We start from the raw sequence: 23540 nt of genomic DNA on the forward strand, positions 1-23540 counted from the left end.
AGAGCGTGAACGTCGCACCGGCCCGGCCGAGCCGGCTGCCGAGGTAACAGCCCGCGCTGCAGGAGTAGACCTCCGCCTGGCTCCACGCGGAGACGCGGCGGCAGGCGCCAAGCCGCCGGAAGCCGAGCCTTCCGGAAGCCGAGCCGTCCGGAAGCTTACACGTACGGTCGTTCCCGGGGAAACAGGCGCCGCCCGGCCCGCGGCCCCGCCCGCCCGGGCACGGCCCTCGCGCCCGCCTCAGGACCCCGCGTCGCGGGCTGCCCGTGGCGCTGCCTGACGGCGCGCTCGCCCGCCACGCGCCGGCAGAGGTCGGGGCCGCGGCTGCGCTGCCTCGCTGGGCCGCCGGACGCGGGGGCGAGCGCCCCGGCCTGCGCGTGCAGCCCCGGCCCCGCGCCCGGCAGCCCCGGGGGCGGCGCCGTTAGGCAGTGGCTCGGGCAGCCGGCGACGCGGGGTCCTGCGGGCGCGGGTCTCCTCAAGCGGCGACGGCGGCTGCGGCCCGGCGGGCGGTGGCGATGCTGTGGCCGCGGCTGGCGGCCGCCGAGTGGGCAGCGCTGGCCTGGGAGCTGCTGGGCGCCTCGGTGCTGCTGATTGCGGTGCGCTGGCTGGTGCGGCGGCTGGAGAAGCGGCCGTGGGGCCTGGGCCGGAGCGGACGCCCCGCCCCGCCGCCCCGCGCGGCCGCGGACCCGGGCCCCGACCCGGGTAAGGCCCGCCCTTCTCCCCGCTCCCCTCCGCTCGCCCCCTACTCCCGGCCTCGCTTCGGTGTCCTGAGGGGAGACCCGGACTGAAGCCCTGGAGGCCCCAGCGTGCAGGCGACGGACGGGCCGGGGCAGGGAGCCCGGGCGGTGTCCGCGGCGGCCGTGCAGGGAAGCCGCCGTCCCGCGGTCCTGCCATCGGTGCTCAGCCCCTCCGTGCCGCCCCCACCCCCGGGGCACCGAGCCCTGCGCGCGTCGCCGCCTCCGTCCACGTTCCTTCACCCTGGCCCCCCAGTCTGGGACCTTCCTGGGGAGTAACCGGGAATTCCTCAGCACCCTGCTGGGAGGATGGAGCCTTGTTAACCGAAGGCAGTGCTGACGGCCTTGGACTGTCAGGGCCGAAGGGGTCCTTAGCGACGCCGTACCCCTCGTGGCGGCTTCGCGGCTGGGGGAGGCCCGGCTGGAAACGTTCAGACACCATGTGCAGCTCGCCGCTCGTCCTGCTGGGCTGCTGAGAGTTCTGCGTGGCACGTTAATGCTGACTTGTCCGGTTACACTGTCAACACTGCTTAAAAACGCAGTGCAGGACGGATACCAAGGCTAAAAATTACCTAGATGCAGAGGCTAAACGATGTATGTGGCCAGTAGGGTATGGATCTAAGAGATTAGAGTTTGGAGTGTCTTTTTCATTAAAAACTTCTTTTCAAATATAACCTTTTCTCTTTGAAATCATTGTAGACTTTTAAAAAATACAAAAATAGTACAAAGCAGAGAAGCACATGGGAAAAGGTGTCCAACACCACCAGCCAGTAGCGAAGTACAAAATATACCTGCAATGAGGTATCACTAGATGTCTACTAGAATGGCTAAAATAAAAAATGCCAATATTACTAAATGCTGAGAAACTGGGTTTTTGCCTACTGCTGGTGGAAATGTTAAAGGTACAGCCACTCTGAAAATCTGGCAGTTTCTCAAAAAGTTAAACCTGCACCGCACTGCACTGCTAGGCATGTATCCTAAAAAAATGAAAACTTATTTTCACTCAAAACCATAAGGGTTTTGTTACTTTATTTCTAATTGCCAGAAATGGAAACGGCCCATATGTCTCTTGAGAGGTGAGTGTTTAAACAAACTGGCATGTTGGTTTCATGGAATGCCACTCAGCAGTGAGACAGTTGCTGTTGATCCCACTCAGCAACTTGGGTAGGTCTCAAGGGCAAGTGTTCCATTTACAGAGTGTTCTAGAAGTGAAAGCGTAGCGGAGAGCAAGTCAGTGTTGCCGAGGTTTGGAGACAGTGGAGCGGAGGTTGGTTATGATTAAAAGTAGAGCAGGAGGAACGTCCTCATGGCAGTGGGTATGTGGGTGGCAAATGCTCATGGAATTTTGCACAAAGGCAGCAAGAGAATGACTCAGACCGATAACGCCCGTGGGCAAGTTTAATGTGCTGTACTTGGCTTGGGTCATGCACCACAGTGTATAAGATGTCACCATTGAGGAAAGTCGAGTGATAGGTCCACATGATCGCTGTACTGTTTTTCAACTTCTTGTGTTTATAATTGTTTGAAAATAAAAGGGTGAAAGAAATCCTATACCATTTAGTTACATTCCTTGGTGTCAGTATCTTACATATTAACATGACGGTAAGGCGACTAGGAAGTATCCGATCTGCAGACCTGAATATCTTGTACTTTTATCTTATCTGTGTCTCTACCAATCTCTCAATCGAGGTCGCTCAGGTATTTCCAGTTCTAGCCCAGGGGTCAGGAAATCGTGGCTTGAAGACCAGATCTGGCCCCCACTATTTGTGACCTAAGTCTTACTGGGACACAGCTACACTCTCATCTATAGCTTTTCTTGAGTGTTTGAGAGACCTTGTGGCTTTCAGAGCTTTAAAATGTACCTCCTTGCTGTTACAAAGTTTGCTAAACCATGTTCTAGCCTCCCGCTCTCCTTATTTGTAACTTCCTTCTTCCTCAGTGAGGAAGCTGGCTCTCATGAGCCAAAGTTATCCGGTGATTTTCTGAGTCCTAGAGTGCCTCTGAAATAGCATCAGGACTGCTAACTGATACCACTGTGAAAACACACTTACGAATGACAATGCAGTGTCTGTGTGCCCTGCTTCTGTCTTTGTCCTTAGCTTATAGTCACAGATCATTGTTTTTCAGTTAGTAGGTTCTCCGCGTTGTAATGCAGTTGGGCTCGTATGATTTGGTTCCATTTGGGATCTCCCCACCTCTTTTTATCTTTGGAGTAGGAATCACAGATACGTTTCTAAGAGTCGCAGCAGTTAGATTCCGCAGTGCTACTCTCCCCTGCCCCGGCCCTTGGCCCATTTTCCCTGTCGGGTTGCAGCGCACCCCGCAGTAACCAGTCCCATTCATTTCTGCTTCATCTTTTGTTGCCTTTGCACAGGTAAGCAGATACTTATATATTGTAGTGAGAATATCAGTAACAGAATGCACTTTGTTTTTATCCAAGTTGACCTTCTAGCATTATGTATTCTACGAGATTAATAGCTTAAACCGCTTAAAGTTTAACTGTCATAGCTGTAACTGACATGGTTAATTTCTGTGTATTATTTTATCTAATTCTTATTATAGCCTAAGAAGTAGAACTATTACGTCCGTTTTGTAGATGAGGAAACTGAAGCTTAGAGTTTATATAACTTGCCCAAAGTCACACAGTGATAATATAATGTAATTGTTCTGTTTAGGGTTTGCTTGATTGCAAGGACAAAATTCCCTTCAAACTAGCTCGTATTAAAAAGATAGCTTTAGGGTAAGGACACGGGAGTAGCATGAGAAATGGGGTATTGTCAGGAACAGATCCAGTTCCTCGGTTTATCCATAGCGTCTGCCGCAGTGTTCCCCGACTCTCAGCTCTGCCTTGCATGTGACTTCGACCTACTCTCTGCCTTTCCTATCAATCCATTATTCCTGAGCCACCTCTGTTGCTTGTATATCCAGGTGCACAGAGAATCCGCCTAGGTGCCTCTTCTTTAAGTTTTTTGGCAGGTTTAGAGGGGCCTGTGCAATATGTTTGTTGTCCAGAGGACTCATATCTCCTTTGAAAATATATAACAGCCACTTTTGAAATACTGAAGTTGGGTGAGGAGAGGTGGCATCATAAGTGTTTTGAAAAGGAATGCACAGATAGGATAACACGATGCACCTGGTACCCATCATCCAGCTACAGCAGACGTGAATACTGTCCGAATCTTGTTATACCTGTCACTAGCCCCTCTGTTTTATTGTCCTACTGGAGTACATTTAAAGACAACCCTGGCTGTCTTACCATTTAACCTGTAAACCTCTCAAAACCACCTACTCTTAGTTTCAGTGATGCGGTAATACGTCTAATGTTTCTTGTTCTCCTGTCTTAGTCCTTGGTATCACTCAGATTCCGTTCCAGGCTCACTCCCCTTGTGTGTTCCTTGTTGCCCTGGTTTAGTCTCCTGGTATCGTAACCACCATCTGTGCTAACGACACCCAGATCTGTTTTCCCATTGTGAACTTCTTGTCTTCTAAATCTCAGACTTGAAAATTGAGGTGCCCACTTGGTGTGTAATAGGTGTTTCTGATGCTCAGTTCCTAAATCTTCATTTCTTTCTCCGTACTCTCTGCCTCAGGTGGAGTCCGTTCCTAGACACCTAGACTGGAAATCTTGCTATCATCCCCGGCCGGCCGCAGTCCCCCAAGCCCCTCCCACAGCATCCGATCCCTCCATATTCAAGACCCATTCTGACCCGGGCCCTTGTCTCCAGCCCCATTGCTCAGCAGTGGTCTGTGCCCCATCATTTCTTACCTTCTCCCCTGATTCTCGCTTACCACACTGAAACTTGTGCTCCATGGACTTAACTGCTATTTCTCCACGTACAAAAGCTCCAGTTCAAGTCCATTTGTTTGGTAGCTATAACTTAAACAACTTACTTAGCTTCCCTATGTTTTGGGTTCTTCGTCTGTAAAGTGTGGGTAAACTATGCCCCACGGAGACACTGCCACTGTTAAATAACTCTGTGTATATGGGGTGCTTAGGGTAGAACCAGGCACACGGAAAACCCCGCAAAACCAACATGAGATGTTTACTGGTGCCATTAACACAGCGATGGCCGGAGCCATCTGTGTGGCTTCTCTGTTTTAAGTCTGCACAATGTCCCACCTGGAGTTGGAGTTGGGGTAGAAATCGTCCAGTTGCCTTCCTTGGGATTCGTTCCAAACAGCAACACAGGACTGCACCCGCTTCCCCAGCGCGCTGTCTGCCCAGCGCGTCAGCGAGATCCTTCCGCGATAGTACCGCGTCGTAAGATTCTTATCCAAGTGACCCAGAAACTGCTTATTTTTATTTATATTACATTAGATTGGGAAACAAAAAGCTTATGAAACTTCTCATAGGGAGTTTATCGACTCCAGAGACTATGGAGAAACACTGGACTGAAATGAAACTTTGAAGCCAGCTTTTTGCCACTTCTCTTTTTTTTTTTTTTAAAGTGATGCAGCCCTCGGTTGACTTCACAGATTGCAGGGACCTTATCAGCTTACAATCCCTTATTTTTTGTTTTATATGCCTACAGCACCTGGTCTTCTTAGGTGGTCTCCCATCCAGGTACTCATCAGGCCTGACCCTGCTTAGCTTGCGAGATCAGACAGGATCGGGCTTGTTCGGGGTAGCATGGGCGTAGACATTTTTTTTTTTTAAATAAGAAAAAATGGACTTAGTCATCGAATTGATTTCCTTTTTTTGGGCCTAGGTGAAATGACGATGGATGCTATCTTGGCTCGATTGAAACTGCTGAATCCAGATGACCTCAGAGAAGAGATTGTCAAAGCCGGATTGAAGTGCGGACCTATCACCTCGACCACAAGGTTCATTTTTGAGAAGAAATTAGCTCAGGCTCTGTTAGAGCATGCAGGGTCGCCGTCTTCACACCGTCTCCACCAGGACAGCGCAGGCGCCACCACGCTCAGCCAGGGCACGCAGAGGGGTGTGAAGTCTGTGGCGGGGAGCCCCGCAGAGCAGCCCAGCTTTTCCGAAGACCCAGATTTCGGTTACAGCGTGGGCTTGAATCCTCCAGAGGAAGAAGACCTGACGTCAAAGACCTGCCCAGTGCCCTTCAGTGGTGCGGCTCAGGCCAATGGCCACAGAGCCATGATGCGGGCCTCTGCTGAGCCGCCTCTGTACTACGGGGTGTGCCCCGCGTACGAGGACACCCCAGCAAGAAATGGTAACGTACCAGGCGCGTTTCTTCTCGGGGGCGGGGAGCGTGCGTGGATAGCAGGGGTGAGGCGATTTTAAAATCTCAGACAACAGAGATGAAAGAGTAATTTAATCACCATGCGCTCCATCCGCATTAACCAATTGGCATTTTTATATAGCGCTCACCTAAAATTTTTTTAAAATTATGAATTTTTTAAAATTAAGAAAATTGGATTCTATGACATATACTTCACTTACAAATATATTGGCTGGCTACCGTTTCTTAATTGACTGTCTCCCTCTTTTTTCCTTTTTCGACCACCTTTTATGTTAGTGAATGTAAAGGGCCAGCGAAGGTATGAGTAATTTTCAACACCAAAGGACTGCAGTTTGAAACAAGACCAAAATGGCATTGGAAAGAATTAGTGGAAGCTTGATGTTGATTAGAGTATTGGGGAGTGCACAGTCATTACTACTATGTATCAATTGTGACAGTGCCCCAAAGTAGGAGATTAGTTAGACATGTCATGTCTCATGAGTAGAACAGAATGTTATTCAACCACAGAACTTTTAGAGAAGATGTAATGACACTGGAAATGGTCATGATGCAATTTATTTTTGTTTTTAGTCTCTGTTAGTATACAAGGTGCTTTTTAAAAATATATATACACACAGTGTAGGAAATGTGAAATTTCTTTCTCTTCCCTGTTTAACTCTTACTAGGAGTACCTACTCTGTGTGTGTGTGTGTGTTTGCGTATCGTTTTAGTAAAAATGGTAAGTGTCAGGTCAGGAGTTACGCATTTTTAAAACTGAAAACTACCACCCTCCCAAAGGTGTTACCATTCATTGTGCATGAGAGAGTGACTTTTCCAGTCTGTCTACAGTATAACAAACTTATCTAGAAAGGGAGAACGGTGTCTTGTCTGTCAGTCATTCTGCATATTAGTGAACTCTCCTCTATGTCTCTTGAATAAGGGAAATCTCTCTCTCGTTTTGGGTCGATTACCTCTTTTATGTGCTTATACTCTGTATGTATGTATTTGATGAATTGCTTGGTCATATCTATTGACTGTTTTTATTGGGCAGTGGACATTACCTTTCTTCGTTCTAGCGGTTAAACATTTTTTTCTCCTGTTCTGTATTTTATGTTTATACAAGTTCTCGTGCAGAATTTATCCTCGTTCCCCTACAGAACTTTAATGTGTATGTGTATGTGTGTACATATGCACACACGCATACACACACACACACATGTTTTTTTTAACTAGGCGAAGAATTTTATTAACCTTTGTTTCAAATTTTATTCCCAGGCTTCTTCACCTTAATTAGCTGCAGAGAATGATTTGTGTATAAGCAAAAAATGAAGGGAGCTGTGGTGTCCAAGGGGCTTGATCTTAAAAATTAATAATAGAGATGAGATTTTATCAGGTCCACGAAAAAATTTTTAAAAGGAGTCATAATATAAAATTAGCAGCTCCCGGTAACTTCTTCACATTTTATTTTCTTCGGAAGTTGACTCAGTTCAGGGTGCTGCATTCTTGGAAGCCTCATCAGAATTCTCGAGGTCTGGAACTTCATCTCCGTCATCCTCTCCAGGGCTGGTAGCCAGGGCTGCTTTTCCACCTGCAGGTTGTGTGGGCAGAGCTTCAGCCAGTCTCCGCAAACTGGTCAGACGGTCTGCACCACGCTGCCGTGAAATGCCGGGCAGCATTTCTGTCAGCTGCTTTGTCTCCGCATGGCCTGTAAGGGAGGAAGTGTTTGCTGCCCGAGGTGCCTGAACGTCAGGGTTGTCCCAGTGGGTCACGGTTCCTTGGTTTGTGAACATGCTCTCCTCTTCTATACCAGAAGTATTGTTTGCCCCTAACTGCCTTAAGGAGAACTGAAGCTTTTTATCGTCCGCTGTAGCTGTTCTGTGAACCCCTTCTTTCTGCAGGCACGGCTTGGCGCGTTTCTCCTGGTTCATGATAGTTTCTGTCATGTTGGAGAGGAAACGGGGCCGCACAGGGGCCTGGGGTTGGCGCTTGGAGGGCCTTCGGCAGACCAGCTGAGAATAAGCGCACACGCGGGGTCTTTAATATTTTTACGTACTTTCTATTCCGTAAGTTCTGTTCGTATATAATCAGAACTTTCTTTTCCTTTGGCATGTTTAAAAGGCATTCCCTACTCAAAGTTTACTTTAAATTCTCTTATATTGTTTTGCTAAGACATTAACAGTTTTTTTAAATTTGTTTTAGTTATTACCATTCTTTATTTAGACTTTTGATACATATTTTTTTCTTCTTAAAGAAGTCTTTTCCAACATTTCCTGTAATACTGGCTTGGTGGTCATGAGCTCCTTTAACTTTTTCTTGTCTGGGAAGCTCTTTATCTGTCCTTCCATTCTAAATGATAGCTTTGCTCTTGGTCAAAAGTCCTGGGTTTTCATCACTTTGAATATTTTGTGCCAAGCCCTCTGGCCTGCAAAGTTTCTGTTGAGAAATCTGCTCACAGTCTTATGGGCGTTCCCTTGTATATAACTAATTGCTTTTCTCTTGCTGTTTTTAAGATTCTCTCTTTGAATTTAACCCTTGGCGTTTTGATTGTGGTGTGTCCTGGTGTGGGCCCCTTTGGGCTTATCTCGCTTGAGACTCCCTGAGCTTCCTGGCATCGTCTGTCTATTTCCGTCACCAAGTTAGGGAAGTTTTCCGTCCTTGTTTCTTCAAATACGTTTCAGTTCCTTTCTCTCTTTTCCTTCCGGTACCCCTGTGATGTGGATGTCGGCATGCTTGACCTTGTCCTAGAGGCTTCGTAAAGTACCGTCTTCATTTATTTGGATTCTTTTTCCTTTTTGCTGTTCCGGTTGGGTGCCCTCTGCTGCCCCATCCTCTGTGTCCTGATTCAACCCTCCAGTTCATCCACCCCTTCGAGTCCCTCTGACGTGCTCTTTATTTACGTACGATATTGTAGTTTTCATTTACGACTGGCTCCCTATTGTTTTCCATCTTCATTATATGTGTTTTGTATCTCTTTGTTAAAGTTTTTGCTGAGATCATATAATCTTTCCCTAAATTTCTTGAGCATCCTCAGAACCAGTGTTTTGAACTCTGCATCTGATGGATTGCTTGTCTCCATTTTGGTGAATTCTTTTTCTGGAGCTTTGTTCTTTTCTTTCATGTGGAGCATGCTGCTTTGTCTCCCCGTTTGGCTGCCTCCCCGTGTCTGCTTCTGTGTATGAGGCAGGGCTCCTAAGTCTCCTAGTTTTAGTAGAGTGGCTCTATATAGTAGGTGTCCCGTGGGGCCCCTTGGCACAGACCTGGGAGGGCTCCAGCCGCAGGCCAAGTTCAGCTGCAGCCTGTGCACCTCCAGGACCACCTGGTAGGAGTCACCAAGCAGGGGTGGCTCCATAGTGTAGCGTTTAGCACGGCTGCTTTGCACACAGAAGGTCCTGGGTTCGCGCTCCAAGCAGAGCCACGGACCATACCCCATGTGCGCCAGGCCCCCCAAGTGCACGCCGCAAGTATGTGCGAGGGGACGCCCCGCCTTCAGAGGTCCAGTTCGTAAGGGGAAACCGCAACATCCATGGGTCAGGGGTGGAAGTGGGCGGGGGAGGGGAGGATTAAAGAAGGGGGAAAAAAGAGTCACCAAGTAACCCACAGATGGCTGCCACCGGTGCTGGGCTTGTAGGTGCCTTGAGGGGCCAGGTTGGAAACCGAGGCCGGCGGCCACTAGCTTAGGGCGTGGGGCCGCTCAGCACGAGGTCCGGGCACAGTGAGGCCAGATGCTGCCTCTCTGGGTTTTCTGAGCCTTTGAGAGATTTTATGAAAGTTTGCAGCAAGGCAGTCTGTTTGTGTGGAAGAAATCACTGGAAGTGGCTTGGGTGGGCCCACATGTTGGCAAGGGCGGGGTCTCAAGGAGTCCCCTAGACGAAGGGACCTGTGTTATCCAGGTTGTGGCGCCTGCGTCTGCAGGCAGGGTGGGGGCAGTGCTCAGCAGAGGAACGGTGGCTTCTGCCTGCACCTCTGTCTGGGAGCAAACCGCCCCCCAGCCCCGGCCCCGCCGCCCAATGGCTCCGCGCCTCCCTGCGCATCCCTGGCGCCCCTCGAGCAGCTGCCCTGGCATAGGGGCTCGGCGCGGCGAGTCCGCCAGTGAGCAAGGCCAGTGGGCCCCGAAGAGGAGGGTCCCCACTTCCGCAGCCCTCCTCATTCAGCCGTGCGCTGGGAGCAGCGGGGACTTCTCTTCCTAACACTGGACCCCTGGGCTGGGGAGCCTGCCGTGTGGCGGGACCCCTTGCTCCTCAGGTGGCGGAAGTGGCTCTGCAGCCACCACAGCCCTCCTGGTTCTCGGCCGCCACGCTTGGCTCTGGGACCAGGCTGTCGCCTGTCTGCCCCTCCTGCTGTTTCGAGGTGACCTATTATTCGAAGCGACCTAGGTGTAGGGCTTCTGTTCAGCCAGCCCTCTGGCGACCCCGCGTACTGTTGGTCCACAGCTTCATTGTAATTTTGGGGTGGTCGCTACAAGAGGCGTGCGCAGCCACTGCCTTCTGCTCCATCTTGAACCGTCTCATATTCACAGTTTTTAAATTGCTTTTTTTGTTTTTTATTTAGATCAAAATCCACGAATTTATTTTTTAGTATAGAATAGTATTACATGCATGTGTAAAATATTTGTCATGTTATTTATGTCCACACACATAGATGATCAAGTTTATTGTGTTCTTTTAGCTAGGTAAGGCCATTTTTCTTCAAAATTAAAAATTTGGAATACTAATATAAGAGAAAACGAGACAACTGGATAATAGCTATTTACCGTTAAACACAGGACCTTCCGGAATGCGTAACCGACAACGGCTCCAGTTACTCCTCTTTACTTTCCTATTGTTTCTTTTCCCACACAGAAAGGATTCATGTTTATGAAGATAAAAAGGAAGCATTGCAAGCTGTCAAAATGATCAAAGGCTCCCGATTCAAAGCTTTTTCAAGCAGAGAAGATGCTGAGAAATTTGCCAGAGGAATTAGTGATTATTTCCCTTCCCCAGGCAAAACCTCTTTACCATTGTCTCCTGTGAAAACAGCACCACTCTTGAGCAGTGACGGGTTGAGAGGTGAGTCGCAGTTCACATCGGGGCGTCACTGTCGCGTTTACCCATGGGGTTTTGTGCCCTCTCCCCGACACAGGGATTCATTCGTTTTCTCTGCTTTTGAGAGAAGTCCAGTTTGCCAGGAAGGGAAGGCCCAGCTGGGGAGCAGTCAGCAGAGAATGGGTTGCTGGTCAGTCCCGGGAGGAGTGGGGACCATGAGGGTAGAGGCAGTGAGGGTGAGCGAGCCGGTCAGCAACTCTTGGCCTTGAAGTTGACAAGGCCGTGGGAGAAGCAGCCAAGGGTCTGCCGTGGCTCACTCCGGTCACCCACTGTCTCCCTCTCCCCGCTGCCCGTCGGGTTCAGGGCCTGTTTGATGCCGAGTCCAGTCCATTTCCCACCTGGAGCCCTACCTGCTTTGAGCAGACGACTCGGCAGAAGGTGGGCTCCCCGCAGGACCCGTCCAGGCAGACATCTGACCACACGCACTCCCACAGCCTGCTCTCGTGAGGGGCCTTAATGCCGGCCCGGCCTCGGGCTTGTCCCCTCTTGGAGCTCAGTTGTTTTTCTATGCTCGCCAGGGTTCCAGAGGAAGGTCTCCCCTTGGGGACATTTGGCCACCAGTCGAGAGTCCCGTCTGCCTCCTGTCTTCTGTTCCCTAACTTGTCCTGACAGGGAAACCAGGGTGATGTCACACATGCAGGTTCCCCTTCACGCTTCGTGACGATTTCCCCCAGGGAGCCCGCTCTCAGACTTCCTCAGGTGTCCCGATCAAACCAGCCGAAGTCCCTTGCGCCTCGCTGCCTCTGCGGGAAAGCTCCACGCGTTTCGAACGCTTCTGGGTGTGCCGGTGGCCGCGTCCCTCCTCACCGGCTGAGCTTGACACCTTCTCAGAGCCTTTTCCCGGATGGCGTCCCGGCGAGTCCTTGCTGTCTGCTCATGTGCTACAGCGGCGCGTTTGCGCCACCGCTGTAGGCTCGGCCCTCGGCCCTTGGTGCACTGTCACGTTTAATTGTTACTCCCACCCGGCTCGTAAGCCAAGGGGAGAGGGTTTTATCGCCCTCAGCGTAGCGCGTAGGGGCCGAGGAGGAAATGTTCGAGAGATTAAACGTTCCTCCACTCCGCCTCTCGTTACAGACGGCTTGTACTCGCTAGAGTCAGAAGCAGTAAACAGGGAGAGAGCGAACAGTTACAAAAACCCCCGCACGCAAGACCTCACCGCCAAGCTGCGGAAGGCCGTGGAGCAGGGAGAGGAAGACACCTTTTCCCACCTCATCTGGAGTAACCCCCGGTACCTGATCGGGTCGGGGGACAACCCAACCATCGTGCAGGTGAGCCCGCCTCCCACATCGGGAGCGTCGGGGCCGGGCGACGACAGCGAAGCTCAGGATCTGTGCTTCTGCTTCAGGAGGGGTGCAGGTACAACGTCATGCATGTCGCCGCCAAGGAGAACCAGGCTTCCATCTGCCAGCTGACCCTCGAGACGCTGGAGGACCCCGGCTTCATGCGGCTCATGTACCCGGATGACGCCCCGGGCATGCTGCAGAAGCGCATCAGCTACATCCTCGACCTGTACCTGAACACGCCCGACAAGGCGGTGAGTGAGAGCGCCCCCGTCCCCGCCCCGGCGGAGCAGGCGCGGTGTCCCCGCGCTGTGTCAGTGCGTGTGCAGGGTCAGGGAGCTCAGAACCACGGTGAGAAGACCCCCCCAGACGAGCAGTCGCCTCGCCAAGCACTGCACGTGGGTCTTAGCCCGGACGGTGCTGCTCCGAGGACACTGCCCTCCCGGCCTTTGTCAGGAGAGGCCCGGTGACAGCCCAAATCCCAAGAGAGGTTAAAAATGTTTTGGTGCAGTCTGGAGCAGGGGACAAGGGCTGACTCGGGGATATCTCCTGGCACAAGACCATGACGGTCACTTGCTGGTGCACTGAGCTGGGAGCCTGGGTGCAAGAGTGAGGCCCATCCAGGGTCTTGGCACCTAGTGAGAAGCTGAGGGGACAACAGCCATGGCCTGCGAGGGGAGCTGGACTCAGCCGTCCGTGGTAGCCGCAGGTGGACTGCACGGCCATGTTTCTGGCTCCGTCGATGTGACTGGGTTCCACAGGGACAGCTACATTGGAGCCTGTGGCCATCTGACCAAGGGCGCCTGGAGGTGGTCAGCTTCACGGCTCTGGGGCTCGAGCGCACTGGGACCCCCAGCCCACTGATCTGCAGGAAGTTACAGGTGCCACTGTGGGGTGCCTGGGAAGGGTGCCGCCAAGGGCAAGCAGAGCATTGAGAAGCACTGTAGAGTACGGAGTGGAGAGTCTGGTTCAGGGGTCCCCAACCTCTGGACTGCCACCAGTCCACGGCCTGTTAGGAACCGGGCCGCGCAGCAGGAGGTGAGTGGCGGGCAAGCGAGCGAAGCTGCATCTGTATCTGCAGCCGCTCCCCAGCGCCAGCATCAGCCTCAGCTCCACCTGGGATCATCAGGCCGTAGATTCTCATAGGAGCACCGGTTCCTAGTGCCCAAAGGGTTGGGGACCGCTGGTCTAGTTTATGGTACTATCATCTGCGAGAGTTCTCTTTGAGTACAGACCAATTTCATAGTCTTTGCTTTTATTCTGGGTGTTGGCTTCATCTATTTATTTCACTTTTTAGCGCCGATTATAAGATGTTGAACAGGCTCTGAATTATTAAAGCCACTGTGTACTGAGCAGGCGACGTGCCGTGGCTCAGTGGTAAGCTCCCGACTGGACCTGGGCCCCCGGGCACTAGGTGCATGGCGACCAGGGCCCAGTGCTGGGCTCAAGCCCTGGCACGAAGTGAGCGTGTAGTAGCGTGCCAGTTACTGTTCACTTATAGAAAGTGTCTTTTTATGACCTTTTGTTTTTGAAGGTTTTGGGGTTTTTTTTTCGAAATATGTATTTTCATTGAATAGCAACCTTGAGAAACAAAGGGGTGCAAATTAGAAATTGGTGTTCTTCCTCTGTGCCTCATAGGGCTACGACACACCGCTGCATTTTGCTTGTAAGTTTGGGAATGCAGATGTGGTCAACGTGCTGTCTTCACACCCTTTGATTGTAAAAGACCCGCGGAATAAATACGATAAGACGCCTGAGGATGTAAGTACCTGTTAAAATGCTGTTACTGTGTAGTGTCAGAAACAAAACTATATAAAATTACAGTTTAAGATCCTAGCCACTGTGAAGTCACAAGTAACTCTTGACTGTGTGAATTTGTTGTGTGCCTCACGGGCACACCTTGGAACCCTGACTGCTGAGTAAGATGCTCTCCGAAGGAGATGCCTCTGTACAGCCAGGACAGAAGGGACTGTCCCAGTTTGCAGATTTTATTTTCCTGAAATTGGTGGTCAGTTGTTTTTAACAGCTCACAGTCTTTTAGCAAGTTCCTTCTGTACACACCGCAGTTGACTAGAGTCAAAGAGAACAGAGGAGGTGGCCGTGGCGGTGGTGGTGGTGGTGGTGGTGATGGTGACGGTGGTGGTGACGGTGACAGTGGCGGTGATGGTGACGGTGGTGGTGGTGACGGTGGTGGTGGTGATGGTGGTGATGGTGGTGGTGACGGTGGCGGTGATGGTGGTGGTGGCGGTGACGGTGACGGTGCTGGTGACGATGACGGTGGTGGTGGTGATGGTGGTGGTGACGGTGACGGTGCTGGTGACGGTGATGGTGGTGGTGACGATGACGGTGGTGGTGGTGGTGGTGATGGTGGTGGTGACGGTGACGGTGACGGTGGTGGTGGTGATCTTGAAAACAGCTGACAAGTTCTGCTCCGTGTGCACCAAGCGCTGTCCTAAGCTCCTCCCTCCTCCCGTCTGTTCTCACCTGACCCATACACACCGTTTGAAGAGGCCAAGTCACGATCTGTACCAGCAGTTGAGCAAAACATGCCTTAGAGAGGGCAGAGGTGCACCTGAGCCTGTGAAGTGGGGAGGGAGGCGGACTGAGCGTCCGTCAGAACTGTTAGCTGACCTGGACCTGCCTGCCCTTTGGAAGTAGCTTCTTTTCTGTGGTTGCTATGGTTACATAAGTTGTGCCACTTTCTGTTCAAAGTTTAGACATAAAAAAATAAAATTTAGAAAATTCTGCAACTCAGAAATTACTGTTATTTTGTATATGTCTTACTCAGTTTTTGTGTGTACGCACATACACGTACTTTTTTTTCAGTATACAGTGCTATTTGGCAACAGGTTTTAAAAGCATTTGACATCTCTCAGTCAGTTACAGACTTAAATACTTAGTTGCACTGTTCACAGGATTCACTGTACAATTGTGTTGCATTTTGTTTCTCAGGCTGGCAGGAGAAGGTAATTTTGTGATTCCTTCTTTATTTGAAGAATGTTGGTTTTTTATTTTCTAGCAGAAACGTTCTTGTCACTACAATTCTTCAAGGACTAACAAAGTTGATTCCTGTATTTGCAAAAAGGAAACATTTGCTTTCGTGCTAGACGGGCGTTCCGTTTCCGCCCGCCAGACGGCAGCAGCTCCCGGGGAGAGGGACTTGGAGGAGAGTGAGCGTGCCTGTCGCCTGCTGCCCTGGCCATGCGAGGCAGGGTCTTTCCTTTGCAGAAAAGCAGAGTGTCAAACACCATGAAGAAAATGCATTCACCCATACTCTCAGAGTTTGTCTTCTGGTCCTGGCCTCTGAAGCTGTTCCAAAACATTCTAGAAGGAAGATTGTATTCTTCAACCCATGTTTTTTGATTGTGGGTTTTATGAAATGTTCAGCATTAGATTCTGTCCTTGTTTTGTTGACTTTTAAACTTGCTTTTATAAAATTTTATTGATTAGAAAATTAAGATTTAGTGTTCACTTACTTTTTTTCTAAATAGGTCATTTGTGAAAGAAGCAAAAATAAATCTGTGGAACTGAAGGAGCGGATTAGAGAATATTTAAAGGGTAAGGTGGGGCGTTGTGCCTGGATGTCGAGGTCCCTTGTTGGGGAGGCCCTGCCGTGCTCCAGGGACGAAGCGGAGGGTCGCCCGTGAGCCCCGCTTGGAAGGCCTCAGGGGTCACCCTGCTTCCTGGCCACCCGCCACATCCCTGTGTTCTCATGCACTTCCTCCTTTGAACCTTGAGCTTCTGTGGGAGACCAAGTCGCCCTCACCCCTTAACCTCTGGGGCCTCTCACGCGGCCGGTGTATCTGATCCCTTCTCAGATGGAGCGAGCGGAGGGGCCGCGCCTGAGCCCCTCTGCAAAGCAGGGCTGTTCCCCTGGCCCTTGGGCGACCCCCACCCCTCCCGCAGCCTCGCTGGCCCTGGGTCTCCTCACCACAGATAGGAGTTGAGTGGCCACGGCAGGACCTGTCGGGGCCCTTGCTGCTCAGGTGGAGCAGCCCATGTCCCCTCCCTGGGGCCTTGCTCCCCCCGGCAGGAGCATGTGGGCTGGTTTCAGAATACGCCTTTGCCACCGTCTTCTTCCGTTGTTTCCTGGGAGTCCCAGAGGACGGCAGCAGGGGGGCAGGCCCTCGTCACTTGCAGCCAGAAGGCTGGTCGTCCTGCTTGATGTTGCAACAAACACCTTCCTTCTCTCCGTGTCCATTCCGATCCAGTCCCTGTCGGTCTCCGTTTAAAGCAGGAGTCAGCAGATGCTGCCGCCGCCTCCTGCCTTTGTAAACAGTTCCATCGGGACAGGACAGCCTGGCCGAGCACTGTCTCCGAGCGTCCCTGCTGCCCCTTCTGTGGCCTCGCTGCGCCACCTGTGCGCGTCCTGGGTCTCACATGGAGGGTTTGGGGACCCCAGGCCTCTCAGCGATGTGAGCTCAGCGATGCCACGTGGGAGCGCACAGGAGCGGGGAGCGGAAGGGCGGACCCCACGGCGGCCTCCGCAGTCCGCAGGCTCCTGCCGTGCGCGGTCTGCTTCGCACGGGTCCCGCCTCTCAGTCCTCAGTGCCTGGGGGTGAGGAGCTGTTCGTTGCCCCCCCTTTTTTCCTTTCTTTTGTCCCAGCATACGAGGGGTGCGGGGCCCCTTAGAGGAGGAGAGTGGGGTTTAGCCCCGCCTTCCAGCCTTCTCACCGTCCTCACAGCATCACTCGCGAGGAGCGCGCCGTCCCACAGGCTGTTCAACGGGGTGCCGCGCACCCCACCGTGGGGAGTGGCCATCAGAGCAGGTGCCTGTAGCCCTGGTGTGTGTCCTTCTTCCAGGCCACTTCTACGTGCCGCTCCTGAGAGCCGAGGACACGTCCTCCCCGGTGATCGGGGAGCTGTGGTCTTCAGACCAGACGGCTGAAGCCCCTCACACCAGCCACGGAGGGGGCGGCCCCAGAGACCCCGTTCTGACCCTCAGCGCCTTCGTGGGGCCCCTGAGTCCGGCCAAGGTGAGCTGCTGCGGGGGCTTCCGGGACCAGCCCCCGGCTGTCCCCACCGGGCGCTCGGTGCGCCGGCCTCCTCACTGTGCTTGGTCTTCGAGACCAGATCTCAGGAGACCCCGGCGAGGCAGCGAAAAGGCTCGACATGCTTGTGGGAGGTCCCCGTGTCTTGCCCTGTTCCTCACTTGCTCGCCAGGGCGGTGTGGTAATGAGTCCATGCGTCCAAGAAGCGACATTTCCCTGGGCTAACCCTCCCTATGTCGTCGCCACCCGGCTCTCTCGTTAGTGTCGATGGCCCATCTCACTGGCCCTTGCCATTCTAGCCAGGCTGTCCTTTCCGACTTGTCACTACGGAACTTCCATTAGCAAATTCTGAAGTTCATCTTCTAGACTGAGGTGTTTTCATACACTGAACTGTATGTAATTTTTTCTCTTGTAGAAGAAATTTTAGGTAGTTACCTGTAGCTATAAAAACATCTCCAGAAATAAGCGATACCATTTAGAATTAGATGCTGCATGAAACATGAAACTCTAGTAAGAGCGACTTAAAAACAGGTTTTTTCCTTACATGTGATGGGACGATGACTGAGGCTCTGTTGGTGGCAGCTCCGTGTTGTGTTCCTCGGGGCCTCCTGGGGCAGCTCTGGCCCTCACTTCCCAGCCGGGGCTGCAGGAAGAGAGAAGGGCCCCTCACCCTTCCTCGCCCCTGTTGCCTCAGGCAGACTGTGGCCCCGGGGTCTCGGCTCCCAGCCAGGCAGGCACGTTGCCTGGGGTGCATTGTGGGGTGAGGGGGGGTCCCCGGGGTGCCCAGGTGACTGTGATGCTGCTGCTGCTTTTCATTTGCCTGGCAACGTGGATGCACAGTGGAGCCCAACATTTTTTGTCTCCACAGGCAGAAGATTTTCGCAGGCTCTGGAAAACGCCGCCTCGAGAGAAAGCAGGCTTCTTTCACAACGTCAGAAAATCAGATCCGGAAAGAGGCATCGAGAGAGTGGGAAGGTACTGTCGGCGTCACGGGTGACGTGCTGAGCGCTGAAGTCGTGCTGCGTACTGTGCTCTTGTGTTGACTGGGGCGGGAACTCTAATCACTGCACCTTCGGGGTGATGGTTCCTAGGGTGCCACAGCCTTTCCCTGAGGGTCTGAAGCCTGGCGCCCACACACACGCTGCCGTCCTCCCAAGGGCAGGGCAGTCACACAGCCTGTGTCTCAGGGATGTGACAGCGTCACAGATGAGGTGCCTTCCCTTGGGTGCTTCCCTGACAGCGAAGAAGGAAATAGAACACAAAACTCAGGTGTAGCTAGAAACTATTTTAAAAAACTCTCTGAAGAGTGTTTTTTGTACAGTCAAGAAGCTAAATTACAGTGTAATCAAATAAAGCATCACTGAATTGTTTTGGAATTTTTTTCTCAAATTATGTGCCCACTTTTGGGTTTGCAACTTTAACCCGAAAAAGACTTCTAAATTTTCTTTGTGCCTGGCCAAAACCAGAATCACATCCAGCTTTATGTGATTGTTTCATGAAAACCTAAAGGTCCATTGTGGAGTTTTGCTGTTCGACCTTCTGTCTCTGAGGTCTGTCGGTTTGAGGTCCCCCTCCGTCCCGTCCCCGTGCTGGTTCACTCCACCGTGACAGGTTGGTGAGTGAAGTGCTTGGCTTCGCCCTGTTGGGCATGCACTGCTCGAGAAAATGCAGAGAACAGATTTAGTCCCCAGTTCAGGATAAAATGAAGTCGTAACCAAGATTCCAGCACTAAATTGCAGTTCTGTGTTTCTGTTCCCATTTCACAGCTGATCACGTGTGCTTTGTCCTCACAGGGAGCTGGCTCACGAGCTGGGGTACCCCTGGGTCGAGTACTGGGACTTTCTGGGCTGCTTCGTCGATCTGTCCTCCCACGAAGGCCTGCGGAGGCTGGAGGAGTATCTCACGCAGCAGGAAGTGGGCGGGAAGGCCCAACAGGACGGGGGAGGAAACGAGGCCCGTCCTCAGAACACCTGTGACTTCGGTGAGGACACGAGGGGCGGCTGAGCACTCATGGGACCCGGACCCCATCCTGCGACTGCAGGCCAAGAGCCTGTCCCTGCGAACACAGACACCTGCTGCTCCCTTTTGTGCCCCGACGTCCCGGCAGAGACGGAGGCCTGCTCCTGATCTTGGCCCCTCCTTCCCGTCTTTCGGCCTCGTGGGGGGAGCCGGGCCCACAGGCTCTGATCTGTTCGCAGGGTCCTGCTCGCTCTTTCCAGAGCAGTCTCTGGGCAGGAGACTTTGAGAAGGGGTGTGTGGCTGAGCGGAGCGCCCGGCGGGACTCCCAGCCGTGCCCTGAAGGGCTGCTCCCCCCCCCTCCCTCCCTCCCAGGCTGTCGCAGGAAGGGCAGCAATTCCATCTCCGTGAGGGCGTTTCTGGACGAGGGCGATGACGTGAGCCTGGAGGAGGTGAAAAACAGGCAGAACACAGCCCGAAACAACACCCCGCCCACAGTCGGTGCTTGCAGAGATTTGGGGTGCAGCACCCTTCCCTCAGAGGAGAAGACAGACCGCATAGAGGCCTCGGCACCAGCCAGCCCCCACAGCAGCAGGAACGGGTTTTGCGGCCCCCCCAGCGGCGGCAGGACTCTGGGTGGGGCACGACCGGAGGCGCTGAGCGCGGCGGGCACCCTCACGTCGCCTGTCTCCGGCCTGACTGCCGAGTTCGGGAAACTCGGTTTGCAGACTCGAAGTCGCTGTCCTGAGGCACCAAATCACACCGTGCAAACTGGAGACGAGGAGGCCCCGACATCAGTAGATGCAGTAGAAAGAGACCTGTTGGGACCTCCTGATGCTGACAGACTCGGCAACAACCAAATAAGGACAGACAGCGACATGTCGGCGGGAATCGCGCACACATGCCTGAGTCCCTCCAGTCCTGGGCGCGAGGCCCTGCACGGCGGCAGCTCTGTGTCCGCGGAGCCCGTCCAGAGGCTCTTCCTTTCTGGGTATGAATTGGGGGGCGGGGGCGTGCTCGCGGGTGACACTGGCAGATAAGCGTGTGTCCACCGGCGACGCCGTGGTCTGGAAGAGGGAAATGGCAGAACTGCGTTTGCTCAGCGGGGTGGGTCCTGGGCCCCTCCCCCAGCATCAGCACATCCTCTGCTGCCGCAGCCTCGGCGGCCGCCACAGCTGGCATTGCGCGGTGGCGACGGGCTGCGGGACGCGGGTCTGCATGCCGCCGTCCTGTGCCGAGGCCTCGCGCGCGCACGGCGCCGGAGTCTGTGGTCACAGCGTCTCCGCCTCGGCGCCCCTCTTTTCTGCCTCCTAGAGAGGAGCCGTCGAAACTGGACCGGGACGTCCTGGCGGCCCTGGAGTGCGCCGACGTGGACCCGCGGCAGTACCCCGCCGTGGACCGGTGGCGGAGCGCCGTCCTGCGCTACTCGCCCTCCGACAGGCAGAGGTACCGGTGGGGCCCGGGCCGGGCTGCCTCGCGCCGCCGTGGGGGGTTTCCGGGATGTCCCGCCCGACTCAGCCCCTGCTGGCTCGCTGCGCACATGGGCACAGCTGCCACCAGGCTAGCGTGGCGCGCCCCTGACCACAGAGGCGAGGGCCACGGAGGGGCGGAGAGGTGCTGCTGCAAGCGAGGGCTGCGGGGCGGGCGTCCCCGGGACCCCTGCCAGGGCTGCGTGAGCTTCTGTCGGAAATCGGTGGCTCTTCGTCTTCAGGGCCCTTGGTCCGAGGTCCAGGGGGCCTCTCCTTGGAGGGGCAGCCGTCCCCCGCCGTGACCTGTGCCCCTGCCCCCCCCACCCGTGCTCACACGCCTTTCTTGGTTCCCTCAGTTGGCCGAGCCCTGCGGTAAAAGGGAAGATGACGTCTCAGCTGCCAGAGGTTGGTCGCCCACAGAACTGCAGCCCTGGGAGAAGTGGCCCCGTGAGGGGCAGCCCCAGGAAGCCCGGCCCGCACTCCCCTGGTGTGGGCAGCCCGGGGCGCTACAGCCCTGCCAACGGGGGGTGGTGCGCCAGGCCCAGCTGGCAGCCCCGGAGGGCTGGCGTGCACTGTGGGGCCCTCGGGTCGTTTTTAAAGAAAGAAGGGTAATGTGTTTGTTGCTAAAGTTCACAGAAAAGAACGTAATCTGATTAATTTATTAATCCTCGTGAGAGTAAAAAACTTTTAGAAAATGCAGATGTTCTGTATAAAGTTTAGATTTCTGATGCTTTAGAAGTTGATGAGAGCAAACTCAGGCACACGTTCTGAAGGCCTTCACTGTGGTGGCGGCAGTCTCCATGCCTGGGTGCGCGTGCGACCGATGGGTACCAGGGCGTCGTCACCGTGAAACCGAGTATGTCCCTGAGTCGGCCTTGGCTGTGCCGGCGGCGGCGGCAGCATTCCAACTCAGTTCTGAGTGAAACAGATGAATTTTGTGACGTTTTCCTTTTCTGGGAGAGTCTTTGATTTTTTAGTTGAAAAATCCTCTTCTTGCCATTCGATGCCTATTGGTGAGAAAAATTGAAGATGGTGTCGGGGTAAATGAGCCTTGACTGGCTTAGACGTGCAGCGATACTTACTATGGGGTCATTAAAAACATTTGAATTAGTGACCGGAAGATAAAACTGGCTTTCCTCTTGGAAGTCTCGCAGCCGTTGGGAGTCAGGCGCGTGGTCGCTACGGCGCTTTCACTTCTGTCACCTGTCAGCGTCCTTTGTGCAGTTGCCATGGTGGGGGTCACGGGACACGCTGCCGTTGGCCCCCGGTTCTGAAGTTTTCCTGCGTTTTAGGATTCATTTCGGTTGGATTTCCTTTATAAGAGTCGCATTTTAGTGCAGAGACTAGAGGGGTGCTTTGACAGGGCGGGGCCCCAGTTCGGTTACCTGAGTGTGGGTCAGTTTGGCCTCCCCTGGGCCCTGACCTCCGCAGGGTCTGCGCGCCCTGTGCCACGGCCGACCCCCGGGGCCGGCCCCCCCAGGTGCTCCCCACCGCTGCTCACGCAGGGCGCTCCCTCCACGTGCCCCGGCGTCGCCTCCCGGTGAACAACCAGCTCCTGCTGGCTCCAGTGCCTTCTGTGTGTCCTTTTCATGTCGACTCTGCTTTTTGATAACATTCGATACTAAGTAGGCACGAGACTCTTTCATTCGTAAAGAGTCTTTTCACATGATAACAAGGGACAGGTCAGGAAAATTAGAATGAAAATTTAGATTTTAAAATGCAAAACGTTGTTACACAGGGTATTTTCACTTATAGCGTAGTAGACGATTTAGATCTATCAGACAGGAAGTACCTTCTGTTGTAAAAACCAATGGCATTTTAAACAGGCATCTTTGTTCTCAAAAGAAATCAGAATACAGGTATTATATTCAAAGTGCTGATCTGTTTTTTCCCTAAAATCTTACCCTGTTTTCGTCCTGTATGTTGCAGATATTCAGATGGAAATTAAAAGTGTTTTTGCCCTGATTTTGCAGACTACTGTCCTCATTTTCTGAAGTTTTAGGCCTTTGACTTTTTCTGTGTTGCACCAGGCGCCTGAGCCCTGGTGATTGCATCGTCATGTGTCCTGCAGTGATTTTTTTTTTAAACCAATTAATGAATTATTTTAAAAACCATGTGGATAATCCTAAGATTCCAGAAAGACCTCTCACCTTTGACCAGGCAAAATGTCCTTTTTAGTAAAAGCTTCAGCAGTGTCTTGGTGAAACAGTGGTTCATGTGCTGTTTCGGGCGCCTTTCATTCCGAACAGTTGTGAAAAACTTTCTGGCTTCAGTTAAAATGGCATAAATTTCATAACCGCCCTTTGAAATGGGCAGTTAACAGCTGGTGTGTCATTTCTTCAGCTCGAAAGAGGCGCACTGTGAGCTGCTGTGCGGCGGGGGAGGCGGGTGGTGCGAGGCGAGTGTCTGCCGCGCGTGGCAGAGACCACGGACAGGTCCTTAGTGGTCCTAGATGCTCCTAAAACGTCTTCCGCTTCCAGAGGAAGTGGCGGGCCGTGCGGCAGCTGCCTCCCAGGTGTGGTTTCAGGCAGGTGGGTCGCTGTCCCGACTTCCTGGGCCAGCCTGCTCCCTGGGCTGCGCGAGGCACACGCTCCTTCCGTGTCGCACTGACATTCGCATCTGTCCCCAGGTCCCCGTACGCTTCTCTAGCTTCCAGGCTGCACTCGGGCCCCTTTCTCCGCCGTCTCTGAAGATCAGTGTCTTGGAACAGACGGCAGCGTAGCAGGAGCTGCGGTTCCCGCCAGTGCCCGCTCAGCGTCCTCACGTCACGCGGGTGCCCACTGGCCGTTTCGCTTTGGCCAAACTTAGGATGTTGTTAACTACACATCAAAATTTCTTAG

The 23540-nt window shown here is 53.2% G+C and overlaps 2 protein-coding genes and 1 pseudogene across 2 annotated transcripts; 1 reads left to right on the forward strand and 2 right to left on the reverse strand.

Moving 5' to 3' along the window:
- The first annotated feature begins 483 nt into the window (after positions 1 to 483).
- On the forward strand, positions 484 to 22665 carry ANKLE2 (ankyrin repeat and LEM domain containing 2). Its single transcript, XM_016146006.2, has 13 exons — positions 484 to 699; positions 5441 to 5914; positions 10762 to 10968; positions 12079 to 12272; positions 12350 to 12538; positions 13923 to 14045; positions 15776 to 15842; positions 17088 to 17260; positions 18144 to 18250; positions 19069 to 19256; positions 19607 to 20222; positions 20546 to 20677; positions 21057 to 22665. The coding sequence occupies exons 1-13, from the start codon at positions 513 to 515 to the stop codon at positions 21310 to 21312; spliced, it is 2913 nt and encodes a 970-aa protein (XP_016001492.2). The 5' UTR covers positions 484 to 512; the 3' UTR covers positions 21313 to 22665.
- Positions 5255 to 5373, reverse strand: LOC118603645 (annotated as a pseudogene).
- On the reverse strand, positions 7225 to 8176 carry LOC118603009 (transcription factor BTF3-like). Its single transcript, XM_036221778.1, has one exon. It carries the CDS (start codon positions 7864 to 7866, stop codon positions 7411 to 7413), a length of 456 nt encoding a protein of 151 aa, XP_036077671.1. The 5' UTR covers positions 7867 to 8176; the 3' UTR covers positions 7225 to 7410.
- Positions 22666 to 23540: the final 875 nt, after the last annotated feature.

This window comes from Rousettus aegyptiacus, unplaced genomic scaffold (genome assembly GCF_014176215.1).
Source record: "Rousettus aegyptiacus isolate mRouAeg1 unplaced genomic scaffold, mRouAeg1.p scaffold_m13_p_5, whole genome shotgun sequence".
NCBI classification, from domain to species: Eukaryota; Metazoa; Chordata; class Mammalia; order Chiroptera; family Pteropodidae; genus Rousettus; species Rousettus aegyptiacus.